This window comes from Polychytrium aggregatum, assembly GCF_025602895.1.
Source record: "Polychytrium aggregatum strain JEL109 chromosome Unknown BJ171scaffold_2, whole genome shotgun sequence".
In the NCBI taxonomy this organism is placed as follows: Eukaryota; Fungi; Chytridiomycota; class Chytridiomycetes; order Polychytriales; genus Polychytrium; species Polychytrium aggregatum.
In genome coordinates, this window is record NW_026516204.1 from 1080941 (window position 1) to 1093492 (window position 12552).

Sequence of the window (12552 nt, forward strand, 5' to 3'; positions counted from 1 at the left end):
TTTTGTTTCTTGGAAGCGACGTCCTGGATTTCGTGCTGGAAGACCCAGACAGCGCCTTGTGATTCCCACGCCGATCCGATGCGCAAGGGTCGAGAGGCCAGACTCGAGAGGGCGACACCTCGCTTACAGACGAATCTCTATCCTTGGCGGCTACGAGCACTAAGAGCGCATCCAACTACCTCTGCCGAGACTTTCGAGGGACCCTCCTTCATCCGATCGGAACAAAGCTCTGGCAGCTGTCATGGCGATGCGGCCCGGGCACACGATCCCTGTGAACGGATATCAAGAGCTCGTAGTTGCACCCGGTCAACACGAGCCGGACCAAGATTCGCCTGCCACGGAGCCATGCGAGGCAAAGAACGATCGCCAGGATGCCGATTTGGACGATCTTCCGCTGGAGGTAGTCGATAGCGACGCGAGCGTGAGGAAATATGTGAAACTGCAGCTGGCTCGGTCGCTATGGCCTATCTAATGGCGGACTGCTCCTCTCATCCCGGTCCATCTCATCCCGGTCCATCCCATCCCACTTCACCAACTCTCCCTCGTAGGTGCTCATCAATATCGTGAGCCGCCTGCCCATCGAAGACAGGTTTGCCATCCTGTGCACCTCGAAGAAGCTGCGACAAGTGGGACTCATGCCCGATCTGTGGAAATCGGTGTGTCTGCCCTACCGACTCATTTGTTCGTCAACACGGCACGCCAAATCGACTCCCAAAACTCTCTCGAGGCTGGCGTGGCTCCTTCCGACGATCGGGTGCCATGTTCAAACGCTGAACGCCAACGGAACTGGCTCGTACTTCGCGGACGGACACCTCACGCACTTTGGCCGGCACTGCCAAAATCTAGTAACGGTGAATCTTTCCGGATCCGAAGTGACGGGGACTGGCATCAAAGCGCTTCTCCTCTCGATCCTGAAACAGCCTCAGAACCCACTGAATCCAGCGCCTGGACACATGCCAGGGCCCAATATACCTCCGCAGCGGCGACCCGGGACTCAAATCAGCCGCCTCCTCCTTGGAAACATCGGTGGGCTTGACGACGCTTCGCTGGTTCTCATCAGCGATACGTGCCCGCTGCTGCAGACCCTCGATATCAGCTCGTTCACCGCAAAATCCAAGCTCAGCGACGTTGGCATCAGCGCGGTTTCGGCCCGCTGCTCCTCGCTCAGTGTCCTGATAATGGTCGGATGCCACATGGTCACGGATCGGTCGCTGGTCCACATCGGCTCAAGTCTCCCGCGCCTTACCCATCTGGATTGTGTGGGATGTTTCCAAATCGGCGATGCCGGTGCCAGATCCGTTTTGATGGGATGCCCAAAGATCCGGCTACTGGACTTTTCGTACTGCTGGCGCATCACAGACCGAGCCTTTGAAGACGCTCTGGATGCCGGCTTGAGTGCGGGCGGCGAGCTCGCCAGCGTCAACCTCCAGTTCTGCTACCAACTGACCGACCTGGCAGCGCTGTATCTCTCTCGCCTGCGCTCGCTCGTGTGCGCTAACTTTTCGTACTGCAGCAACATCACGGCGAGGGGCCGAGCGATGCTCTGCGACGCACAGATTGTCGGTGTCTTTGATGGGGTTCAGCTCGAGCCCGAATGACAGAATGGCGGTTTGCAGCCGCCGGAATCCAAGACGATTCGTTGCAGAGAGGGAGTCTTGGGGGCCGCTTGTTGGGAAGAGGGGGCTGATGCCGCGTAGGTGGGCGGGCCAGCTGAACCTGCAGACCTCGATCAGCTATTCAAGCCTCGGCCAACCATTATAGCCCAGCCATACAGTTCACCGCTTCTGACAAACACCACTGGGCCAGGCCAGCCATCAGCCGGCAAACATCCGCTGCAAACAAACCGCTCGTGCTGGTGCTGGCCAGAGACGCGCACGTGAAAGTCGAGCCACGTGGTGTTGCTGCGCGCCCACCGCCACACCCACGCATATTCGCCGTTCTTCCGCCCCCTGTCTGGCCAATCAGCGCGCGCGGCCGCACCCGGTCTTCCGCCACGCACGCCTCTTGTTTGCTGTTCCAAACGCCGCGACGACCCTGGCTGCATCCCAAGCGCATCTCAAAAGCATCCGCCTCACCTCCATCTTTCCCCACACCACCACCACCACCACCACCACCATCTTTCTCGCAACACCTCCACCACCACCTGTGTCGTATTCCGCTGCCTTTCACCCAACGCCATGGAGTTCTACACGCCAGTCGCCCAGATTCCCGCTGTCGGTATCCCTCCTCCTCCTTGGCTGCTTTGCGCCGATTTGTCTGCAGTCGCTCCCTCTGCCCAGCGAGGGTCCTTGATGGCGGCTCTGACGGTGTTCCTGTGTGCATCTGTAGATCGTCAACGGCGTCCGTGCAACTTTTGCTTCCGGCCGCACACGCTCCAGGGAATGGCGCATGAAGCAGCTCCGCGGCTGCTACAAGCTGATCGAAGAGAACGAAGCCGAAATCTTGGACAATCTTGCTTTGGATTTGAAGAAGGTAGGCTACACCCACAGGCACGCTCGCTGAACCGAGCTGGTTGACAGCTGTGTATTGTTTGGCGAATGCTGGGTGGTTGGACTCGGCTGTTCCGTGGGCACCGAGGCCATCAGAACCGAGGGCACAATCGTCATGGTGGCTCCCGGATACTCAACAGTGCCGAGCCATCGTCAAGAGCGGCTTTCTCGCCGAAGAGCAAAGTCGCAACTCGAGTCGAATCAAGTCGCAAAGTGGTATCGCTCCGCCACTCACCAATTCCACTGCGCTGTCTCATCCAGCGAAACAGAAACGAGGCCACTTTCTCTGAACTCATGGTCAGCCGCAATGCAGCTGCGATCGCCATCCGCAATCTTGATGAGTGGATGAAGCCTCGCTCCGGAAACCCGGGCAACCCTTTCATTTTCTCGACTGCGACAACCAAGGTCGTGCCTGAGCCCCTCGGTGTTGTCCTGGTGATCTCCCCCTGGAACTTGTGAGTCCTCTGTGCTTTGGTCCGATCGTGCATGGCTGCATCATACGACGTGGCCACGGTCGTCGTCGTCGTCGTCGCAGCAACTGATCATCTTTGACCGCCTCAGCCCCTGGAATCTGTCCATGTCTCCTATCGTCTCGGCTCTAGCGGCCGGCAACGCGATCATCCTCAAGCCCTCCGAAATCAGCTCGCACTGCGCTCGTCTGATGGCGCGCCTGCTGCCTCAGTACCTCGATCCGGAGGCTGTTGCCGTCATCAACGGAGGCGTCGAGGAGACTACAAAGCTGCTCGAGCAAAAGTTTGATCATATTATATACACTGGCAACGGTCACGTCGGCAAAATCGTTATGGCAGCAGCGTCCAAGCACCTCACTCCTGTTACGCTCGAGCTCGGTGGCAAGTCTCCTGCGATTGTCACCAGCGAAGCAGATGTTGAGATTGCCGCCAATCGTATCATTTGGGGCAAAACCACCAACTGTGGCCAGGTGAGCAGCCAGTCACATATATGGCGTCATGAGGGGACGATCTAGAAGGCGATCTAGAGGGCGTGAGACTTGCGCATAAATGGCTGCTGCCGCATCGGGCTTGCCATAGCAGCGGCACCGTGTGCCCTGACGACAGAAATAGCAATGTGGAATGGCCACAACGGAGTGACAAATGTGGGTGTGGGTCATATTTATGGCGGTATTGGGCTTGTGTCGTTGCCGTTTTTGATCCCACGCCATGGACAGAGCCGATCGAGCCGATCGTGGCGCTGGTTGTCTGTCAATCGCTGGAATTGCATACTAATCGTTGTTTCCGTCGGTCAAATATCCTGCCCTTGATAGGTCTGCGTCGCTCCAGACTACATTCTGGTCGAGCGACCTGTTGCCGCCCGCTTCAAGGAATGCCTCGTCAAGGCGATCAAGAATCTGCACACCTCGGACCCCAAGAGCAGCGGCTCGTTCGGTCGCATCATCAACAGGCGCCAGTACGATCGTCTCACCTCCGTGCTGGCACAGCAGCTCCAAAAGAATCCGGATTCACGATTGCTTCATGGAGGCGAGCAGGATCCCGATGACCTTTATATTGGCCCAACCCTGATTGAAAATGTCGGACTTGACCCCGCCTCCAACCCCATCATGGCCGATGAAATCTTCGGCCCTCTGTTGCCAATCATCGAGATCGACGACTGGAACGACGCCGTCAAGTACATCAACTCCAGGTAATAGCCCAATGTGTGCAGCCCAGGGCGGGTGTCGCCGGCGTTGTCTTTTGTTGCGACATAGCTCTGTGACAGTCGGCCTAACTGGCGTTCTCACTGTTGCACACTCAGGGATAAACCGCTGGCGCTGTACGTCTTTACGCCAAATGTCAAACAGGCCGAGTCCATCTTGGCCCAGACCTCGTCAGGCATCTTCATGCACAACGAAGTGCTTCTGAACTTCCTTGGTACGTGTCTGGAATCAGCAGCATTATCTGGAGGCTCGGGTGATGCGATGCGTTTCAGCATATGGTGAGACAGCGACAATGCGCGCCGCGGACTTTGGTCACAATACCGACATCTTACCCGACATCATCTTGCTACCACAGCCGAGAACTTGCCTTTTGGTGGCGTCGGCGCATCTGGATTCGGTCGCTATGGCGGCATCTATGGCTTTGAGAACTTCAGCCACATGCGTGCGTGCGTACGACAACCGATGGCGCTCGAGCACGTTTGGCAGTTCCGATATGCTGCCTTTATGAAAGATAGCCCCTCCACGTCCAAGGTTATGCACCGCATCGGCAGTCTCAGCGTGCCTGGCTTTGGGGCTCGCCTTGCTCAGCTACTTCGCCGCTATGTCAACTGGAAGACCACCGTGGCTGCTGGGCTCATTGTTGCGGCCTGGCTCCTTGGTCGCTACACTCGCCCTTGAACTGGGACTTCCCGAGACCCACAACCGCACATGAACAAGACAGACGCGTACCAACAGGAATGCCATCTGTTCTTGCCGTGTCCCTGTGCTTTGGTGAACTTTGGCTTGATCCAACCCTCCATCCTACACTGTTCTTTAGCGCCACTCGTCCTCATCGATCCTCTCGCTCGCGCTGCCATCTCCTTTCGGCTGCTGGCCCGCTCGCTTGAGCATGTGAATAGCCAAATCCTCTACTTTCTTCCCAATCCGTTTCTGACCGATCTCATAACGCATGTGCGGAGTATAACAACAGAGATCGCACCTGCATTATTCATCCCAGCGCGCTTTCTGGGAGATCAAGAGAATGACGGCGACGATGATGCTGGCAGACCGACAAGTTACTCTTGTTGCTACAGTCATCGCAACACGGTGTGCAATGACGTTGGCCCCTCACGGGTATCGACCAGTGAGGCCCGTGGACAAGCGAAATACATGGGCGTTTCAGCCATGACAACTCGGCAACAACGACAGGCAGCAGCAGCGGCGGCGGCGTGACAATACAACGGAGCTACATCTCCTGTATTCAAGATTCGACAAAGCACAGACACGAGCGAAATCAAGGATATTGCGAGCGCTGTCGTTGGAGAAGAAAAGTAACAAAAGCAAAGACAAAGTTGAAAGAAACGTAGGCGGACAAAGCCAACAGACAGAGTGCACAGCATGGCTGGTGTCGTCAGAGCAAATCGCCGAGTCCGAGTGTATAATGGCCACGACTGACCGGGGTCAGCGTGTTGCGGCTTGCGCCAAGGCCATAAGGCTCACTTGGACGGCAGCAAGTTGAGCATGGTTCCCAGCTTCCTCATGGTGCGGCGCGATCCAGTAGGATCGAGGCGCTTGAGAGCCTGCGTGGCCTGCTCGTGCTTGTGGCTCGCAGCCTTTTGGTAAAAGCCGATGGCCCTCTCGCGATGGATGGTTGTTCCGATGCCCTTCTCATAGCAGCGAGCCAGCTGGAACAGCGACTCGACGTCCTCTTCCTCGGCGCCACATTTGTATACCCAGAAGGCCTCTTGGCCATCCTTCTGAACACCGGCTCCGTGCTCATAGCACCATCCGAGGTATGGCACGCGAGTCGTGGCGCCATCCTGCGCCGCCCGCGCAACAAGTTTGAAGATTGCAATCTTGGCTTGTGCGTGTCCGTGCGAACTGGCATTGCGGTACCTATGCAAAGCCGCTTTGATGTCGACGGAGGTACCAAAGCCCTCCTCAAAGCATCGGCCGAGAAGGAACTGTGCTTCGGCACTGTTGGATACGGCATTCGTGGACGAAAGCACAAACAGCCTTCGCTGGGACTCGGGGTGTCCATGGTCGCTCGCCTTGCTGTACCAATAGAGTGCCTGCTCGAGGTTGACCTCGGTGCCGATTCCATTTTCGTAATAGAGGCCGAGGTTGAACTGCGAGGAGACGAATCCGCTTTCAGCCGACTGCTTGAATGCGCTGAATGCCTTGGCCCGGCGATCGATGCTAACAAAGTAGCTGGGATCGGCAAAGTTGTCTTCGCTGTACACATCCCAGAAACTGTCGTTGTAGCATCCAACCCAATATTGGGTGGCAGGGCTGTTGAGGTAGATAGGCTGCATCGAGCGGTGCCAAATCACATTGTTCCGTGTTAGAGAGGCACATATTTAGGACGAGAAACGCACGAGGTTCATGAGCGAGTCCACGGCAGGGCGCTGTACTTACGCTGATGATCACCGGGCGGCGGTGCACCATGTAGACTGAGCCGAGTGCGCTGACTTCGCGATCGTACCACACGAACAGCGAGTCAGGAACCTTGATGATGTGCTCGCCGTGCTGCAGCCAGTGAGCCGATGGCGCCTCCTCGATGTTGATCCAGGGATCATTGCCAGGCTTGGTCGGGTCGACCGCAGCGAGCTGGACAAATGGCTGGGGAGATCGCACAAGGCTGCCGTTGGAAAGGTCCCAGGTGATCGAGGTGTCATCCAGATCGCGTGACAGGATTGTCTTGCCGTCGGGCGAAAGAGAGACGGATGTCACGTAGGAGGTGTGTCCACTCGACTCGTCTTTGGCGAGGTTCTCGGCAAACTCCCACACCTTGGCGGTTCTGTCGCTTGAGCCGGAGACGAGGGTTTTGCCGCTGGACGAAAACGCCAGGGCAATCACCCAGTTGGTGTGCCCTTCAAGGGTCTGCTTCAGCTGGCCGGACGAGAGCTCCCATAATTTGATGGTGCTATCGCTAGAGCCAGACGCCAACAGCTTTCCATCCAGCGAAAGCGCAACTGAGTACACAGGCTTGCTGTGTCCGTTGATCGTGTGCTGCAGCTGACCTCCGGCGGCATCCCAGATCTTGACTGTTGCGTCGTCAGCACCAGAGACGACCGTGTTTCCGTCCGGAGAGATGGCAACGGAGCGCACCGAGTTGGTGTGCCCCTCGAGCGTGTGCTTTAACTGACCCGAGGCGGCGTCCCAAAGCCTGACCGTCTGGTCATACGATCCAGAGATGATCGTGGTACCGTCGGGCGAGATCGCCACCGAAATCACCTGGCCGGTGTGGCCCTCGAGACTGTGCAGCATCTCCCCAGTCACAGCACTCCAGACCTTGACGGTGTTGTCGTCTGATCCCGAGACAATGGTCTGTTCGTCCTGAGAAAGCGCCACGGAGCGCACCCAGTTTGTGTGCTCCTTCAGAGTGTGTCTGACTTGGCCGGTCAAAACATCCCAGACCTTGATGGTGTTGTCAAAGGAAGCCGAGACTGCGAGCTTGCCATCGGCCGAGACGGCAACGGAGTTGACGTAGCTGGTGTGGTCCCTGAGAGTCTGGTCATGCTGTCCCGTGGCAAAGTCCCAGACCCGGATTGTGCTGTCGCCCGAGCCGGTCACGACGGTTGAGCCGTTCCGAGACACGGCAACCGAGGTCACGCCTCCGTTGTGGCCTGCAAGTGTCATCACGCATGGGTCCCAGGTAGCCGAGGTGCCCGAGATGGCAAGGAAGGGGATTGCGTCTTCGAGACGGCCAGCATACGTCTTGTAGAGCAGCGTCTGCTTTGGCGTGAATGCATATCCAGAGTTGTACACCTGTGGCGCGCTCGCAATGATCGGATCGGCAAACTCTCGCACAAATCGATATGCGTCTGACACAAGCGTCTTGGTGTTGCTGTCGACGATGCTGTCAGGGGCAGTTGCGAGTGCTCTTCGGAGGACAGTAAGCTGGTTGATGATCTGCTTGACGACCCGAGTGAGTGATCCGCACTCGAGCCAGAAGAAGACATGCGTGGAAAGCAAGCGCGACAGCAGCGACAAGGACAGATCCGGGTCGACGAGGCCATTCGTCTGGTACTCGGACCACAGCTGTTCCTGGTTCAAGTCGCTACTGGCAGCAGAGCGGGTTTGTTCCTCAAGACACCACACAAAGTGGGAGATCCAGTGGGCGACACTGTATCGAAGCGAAGACGAGATCTTGTCGTTGACTACGCTCTCAAGGTCGGCGATGTCGTTGTGGAAGGCATAGATGCCGCAGATGTTGATGACAGGCTCCTCCCGCACAATCACCGAGAGACAGCCACGAGCAAACCAGAGATGGAACCGACTTGAGACATGGAACGGCTCATCAACGGACTCATCGCTGAGAACGTAATCAACCACGGACTTGTGGTTGAACTTGATTTCCGCGTCGTCGCTGGATTGGCCGTCCTGGGACACAAGCCCATTGGCACTGCGGTCCAGCACAACCACGAGGCTTTGGAGACAGCCTCGCACGACATCCAGGTCGAATCCGAAAACGTCCGCGATAATACGAGGCGTCAGGATAGACTGGGCCGTGGCAAGTGCCGCGATAACAGTAACCAGCTCGGTTTTAAAGCGGGATTGGCGATAGATCTTGGTGAATGTCTTTTGGTACAGGCCCTTGAGGTCCATGGACGAATCGCTAACCTCCTTGACCTTGGAGAGGCTAGTGCGCTTTGGCTCTGCTGCCTCGAGCTCCTGCTCGATGGTGTTGAGGATCAAGTTGATCCACACGAATGTCTTGCCTTCGCTAAGCAGGATCGCAGCCGCTTGCTTGCGGTCCTCCTCGGTAAGCCCAGGGTACTTTTTGAGCCTATAGTGAATGTAGATTTGCAGATCGCGGATGTTGTCTTCACTGGAGGGCTCAATCGTCTTGGTAGGGACACCATGGAAGGACTCTTTGATGTCTTGTTCGGGACGTGAGGTAAGCAGCAGCTTGATTCCGAGATGGCTCTTGAGATGAGTCAGTCGCCAGGCGAGAAGACGGAGAACTTCGCTGCGCGGATGGCATTCGTCCAGGCCGTCGACCATCACCACGATAGCGCCGCTCGGTCGGTACTCGTCGAGGGCTCCGAGAGGGTCCTCAATCAGTTTCTTGAACAGATCGGGGACACTCATCTTGTCAAGATCCTCCTTCTTGACTCCAGACGAAAGGAGTCGGCGGCCGATGGGAGCATACCAGCGACACAGCCCATACGCGATTGTCGTCAAGATGCTTCTGGCGCTGTTCCTGCGCACGTCGTTATACTTCATGAACAGTGCTGTGACTAGCTGATCGCTTTCGAGAAGAATGCGCGCAATCTGGGCAGCAGCAACAGACTTGCCAACTCCACCAACGGCATTGACCCAGAGGACACGGTCGTTGTTTTGAATCTGATCAACCCACTCTGAAACCTGACTAAAGAGCCACGTCCGAGTGCCTTCGACGTACACATCATCCAGCGACTTGACATCCTGCTCGTATTCGATAGGATCCAGGAGGAATTTGAGCTTGGCGATCTCGGCGGCGGTCAAGATAATCGATCTCTGGATGGAGTAGTGTGAGTTGTTCTTGGAGGCCACCTGGGTTCTCGCCACGAGCTGGAAGATGTGGGGCGCCAGCCTTGTGTGGGAAGCGAGAGGGGGGGAGGTCGAAACAAGGAGTGCGAGGGCGAGAGTTAGTTAGAGAGATCGATATTTGTTGTGATGCGGGCACCACCATCTGACAAAAGAGTCATAGTATTCGCTCGAAAGTGCTGCTTCTGCAAGTGACTTACTTTGTTAGAGCATCCGTGTCCGCGGCAAATAGGGCCTGCAGCTTCAAAACGGCCTCGATGGCCTGCCGAATCGTGAACGCGTCGGCATCTCGCTTCTTGTGTCCGGATTTGATCAGCGGATAGGCTTCAGGAAAATCTCTCGGGTTGGGCATAAACTGGCGCTTGAACGTCTCGTCACCGACTTTGACTTCGGACCAGATGAAGATGGGCAGCACAACGACAGGACTGGAGGAATTTTCACTCTCCTTCATTCTCTTCAAGGCCAGCTCGATCTGGATAAAGAACGCACGAAGGCCATATCGAGCAGCCTCAAGTTAGAGGAGGCTTCTGGCTTGCACAACAGTCGACACTGCGCCTGCGATAAGCCGGTGAGGATTTCCCGCAGAGCTCACCTCGAGGAACATGTTATCTGGACGGAGGTGCGCGGTCTTTGTTCTCTCCAGGGCTTTCTCCGATAAGAGTAGGACGACTACGTTCGAATGGATGAGCCCGTTCTGGAAACCCTCTTCCCAGCTCTCGCCATTGACCAGGCATCGCTTATCGAGGAAGACATGAAACTCGCGCGAGTCACCTCGTTTGCGGGCGGCGAGGGTCGAGTGCAGCGTCACGGCCGCGAGCTCCTCCGAAGCGACTCGGTAGCTGGATGCCATCCAAGAAAAGCGCATCAGTAGGGACTCGGTGCTGCGGCCAGTGGTATCTCGGCCTGGTGACAGCTTGCCCAGTCCGATCATCGACCTACCTGATAAAGACGTCGTGTTGCTTGAAACCAGCAGTGCATACCCAGGAGTCTGCAAAGGTGGCCTTTTTGTATTGGTGGTCGCCCTCCCACGCCGGCACAACAGGCTCCTCGACAATAGAGCCAGCGGGATAGTCGCCTGCGGACGTGATCGTCTGGGTGTCTGAGAAAGGGTAATAGTTCCCGACCGCCGACCCTGGGCCCGACTCGGGGACGGCGTATTCTCTCTGAGCTTTCTGGATTTTGACGATCGCCCCTGTCTTGAGTCCCATTTCTGTCATGAGATCCTTGGTGAGGCCGAGCACCTGAGCAGCGACGACAGTCAGTAAAGCGTTTATGCGCTCAGACAACCCTGAACAAATGCACCACGGCTTACCAGCTCAACAGAGTCGATCTCATTCTCAACCAGGGTGTCTTTGTTGCGTGTGAGGCCGTATTTGGCCAGGAAAGCATCGAACTCATCTTGCCCTGGATTGACAGCGGGCGGTCGGAGGTCGCCGGTACGGGTTAGTGCATGGGGATGGGTTAGTGCGTGGGGACGGGTTAGTGGACGGGCTCCATTGCCAACAGCATGTCTCGCGCTGCTTGTCGCTCACCGTCCGCCATATCGACTTGCTGGAGGAAGAGGGGCAGGGGAGATGGAGGGGCGAGCCGGTCTTCTCGGCGAGCGGATTGCCTGTCCTTTGAAAGACCTTGGTGGCGCAACCGAGATCTGTTGGCCGCTCCGCTTCGCGTTCGCACGCGTTGCCTGAGCGGTGGCCAAGTCACGATGGTGGCCAAGCGCAGCCCGGAAGGCACGCCGATTGGAGGACACAGATTGGTGTTGCCTTTATTTGTCGCACAAACAATGTACACGCATGCGCTCCAATCCTTTCGATCTGCTGGCCGACGAAAAAGGAAAGCCTGTGGCCACACCGGGCTGCTTGGTGACGCCTTCATCCATCTCGTCATATCGCTCTCTTGCCGTCTCGTCATATCGCTCTCTTGCCCCTCGAAATCTCGACATGCACTTCACCTTCGACATCCCCTCCTCTGCAGCGAAGGAGATCCCTGCCGAGCTGCTGCTTCCGGCGTCCAGGCACAATGTGACCTTCCCGATCGGCATCATCCTCACCCACGGCGCTGTCGGGACACATCGAACCCCGCATCTGGACATGCTGGCGCAGGTGCTTGCCGAAGAGGGCCTGCCGGTCCTGCGCTTCACCAACTGCGGCAATATCCACGGCCGGACCAGAGCCTACCGTCACGTTGTTGACTTTTGCACCCTGGACGCGGGCCGGCTGCTCAAAGCGGCCACAACCGACGTTTCGGTGCGGACCTGGATCTTTGCTGGCCGGAGCTTCGGCAGCCGAATCGCAAGCATCCTGGGCGAACAGAGCCGCGGTCAATGTCTGGGTACCCTGCTCATATCCTTTCCGATCCTGTCGTCCAAGGACGATGGCACAAAAGAGCAAGTCGACGACGAGGACGGCCGCCTGTCCTTGCTGCTGAACTCACAGGCTCGAGCCCTGGTTGTCGTCGGATCCAAGGATAAACTGTGCCCGATCGAGATGCTCGATCCGGCCATCGCTCACAAGCAAAACATCGACCTGATCGTCATCGACGGAGGCAACCACAGCCTCAACATGGAGCTGCCGCTAGCAAGGATGCTGGCACAAGCCATCGCCGAATGGTGCCGAGAAATCTACGCTGCTGAGCTTTCTCCACCTCCTGCCCAACGGCCGGTCCTTCGGGGGCTTTTGTCCATGGTTCAGTCCGAAACTGGGGGCGAGCGAGAGCCGCAACTGAGCTGGGATGTGGATCTGCTGGATATTTCCTCCAGACAGAAGCGGAAGCGATCTCGTGGCGATCGGATCATCTCGTGAATCTGCAAGCCGACTCGACCATCGACTCACAACTTGCACGGCCAGAAAAGATATCTGAAGGCGGGGCTCTGGGTTG

The 12552-nt window shown here is 57.1% G+C and overlaps 4 protein-coding genes across 4 annotated transcripts; 3 read left to right on the forward strand and 1 right to left on the reverse strand.

Annotated features, from left to right (window-relative positions):
• Positions 1-241: 241 nt before the first annotated feature.
• BJ171DRAFT_620826 (uncharacterized protein) lies at positions 242-1771 on the forward strand (the record flags this gene model as incomplete). The annotated part of the gene is made up of 2 exons (XM_053115419.1): positions 242-400; positions 549-1771. The coding sequence occupies 2 exons, from the start codon at positions 242-244 to the stop codon at positions 1596-1598; spliced, it is 1209 nt and encodes a 402-aa protein (XP_052971498.1). The 3' UTR covers positions 1599-1771.
• A 315-nt stretch (positions 1772-2086) lies between these two features.
• On the forward strand, positions 2087-5258 carry BJ171DRAFT_117325 (aldehyde dehydrogenase, dimeric NADP-preferring). The gene is made up of 7 exons (XM_053105513.1): positions 2087-2213; positions 2329-2472; positions 2751-2944; positions 3051-3429; positions 3772-4148; positions 4260-4375; positions 4517-5258. Exons 1-7 carry the CDS (start codon positions 2178-2180, stop codon positions 4837-4839), a joined length of 1569 nt encoding a protein of 522 aa, XP_052971499.1. The 5' UTR covers positions 2087-2177; the 3' UTR covers positions 4840-5258.
• A 378-nt stretch (positions 5259-5636) lies between these two features.
• On the reverse strand, positions 5637-6588 carry BJ171DRAFT_471063 (uncharacterized protein; the record flags this gene model as incomplete). Its single annotated transcript, XM_053108593.1, has 2 exons — positions 5637-6449; positions 6559-6588. 2 exons carry the CDS (start codon positions 6586-6588, stop codon positions 5637-5639), a joined length of 843 nt encoding a protein of 280 aa, XP_052971500.1.
• Positions 6589-11552: 4964 nt separating this feature from the next.
• BJ171DRAFT_117332 (Alpha/Beta hydrolase protein) lies at positions 11553-12528 on the forward strand. The gene has a single exon (XM_053105514.1). The coding sequence runs from the start codon at positions 11616-11618 to the stop codon at positions 12474-12476; it is 861 nt and encodes a 286-aa protein (XP_052971501.1). The 5' UTR covers positions 11553-11615; the 3' UTR covers positions 12477-12528.
• Positions 12529-12552: the final 24 nt, after the last annotated feature.

Coding starts and splice junctions, on each gene's coding strand:
- BJ171DRAFT_117332 (XM_053105514.1), top strand. CDS start 11,616: ATGCACTTCACCTTCGACATCCCCTCCTCTGCAGCGAAGGAGATCCCT.
- BJ171DRAFT_117325 (XM_053105513.1), top strand. CDS start 2,178: ATGGAGTTCTACACGCCAGTCGCCCAGATTCCCGCT. Junction 2,214..2,328: donor CAGTCGCCCAGATTCCCGCT/GTCGGTATCCCT, acceptor GTGCATCTGTAG/ATCGTCAACGGCGTCCGTGC. Junction 4,376..4,516: donor AGTGCTTCTGAACTTCCTTG/GTACGTGTCTGG, acceptor TTGCTACCACAG/CCGAGAACTTGCCTTTTGGT.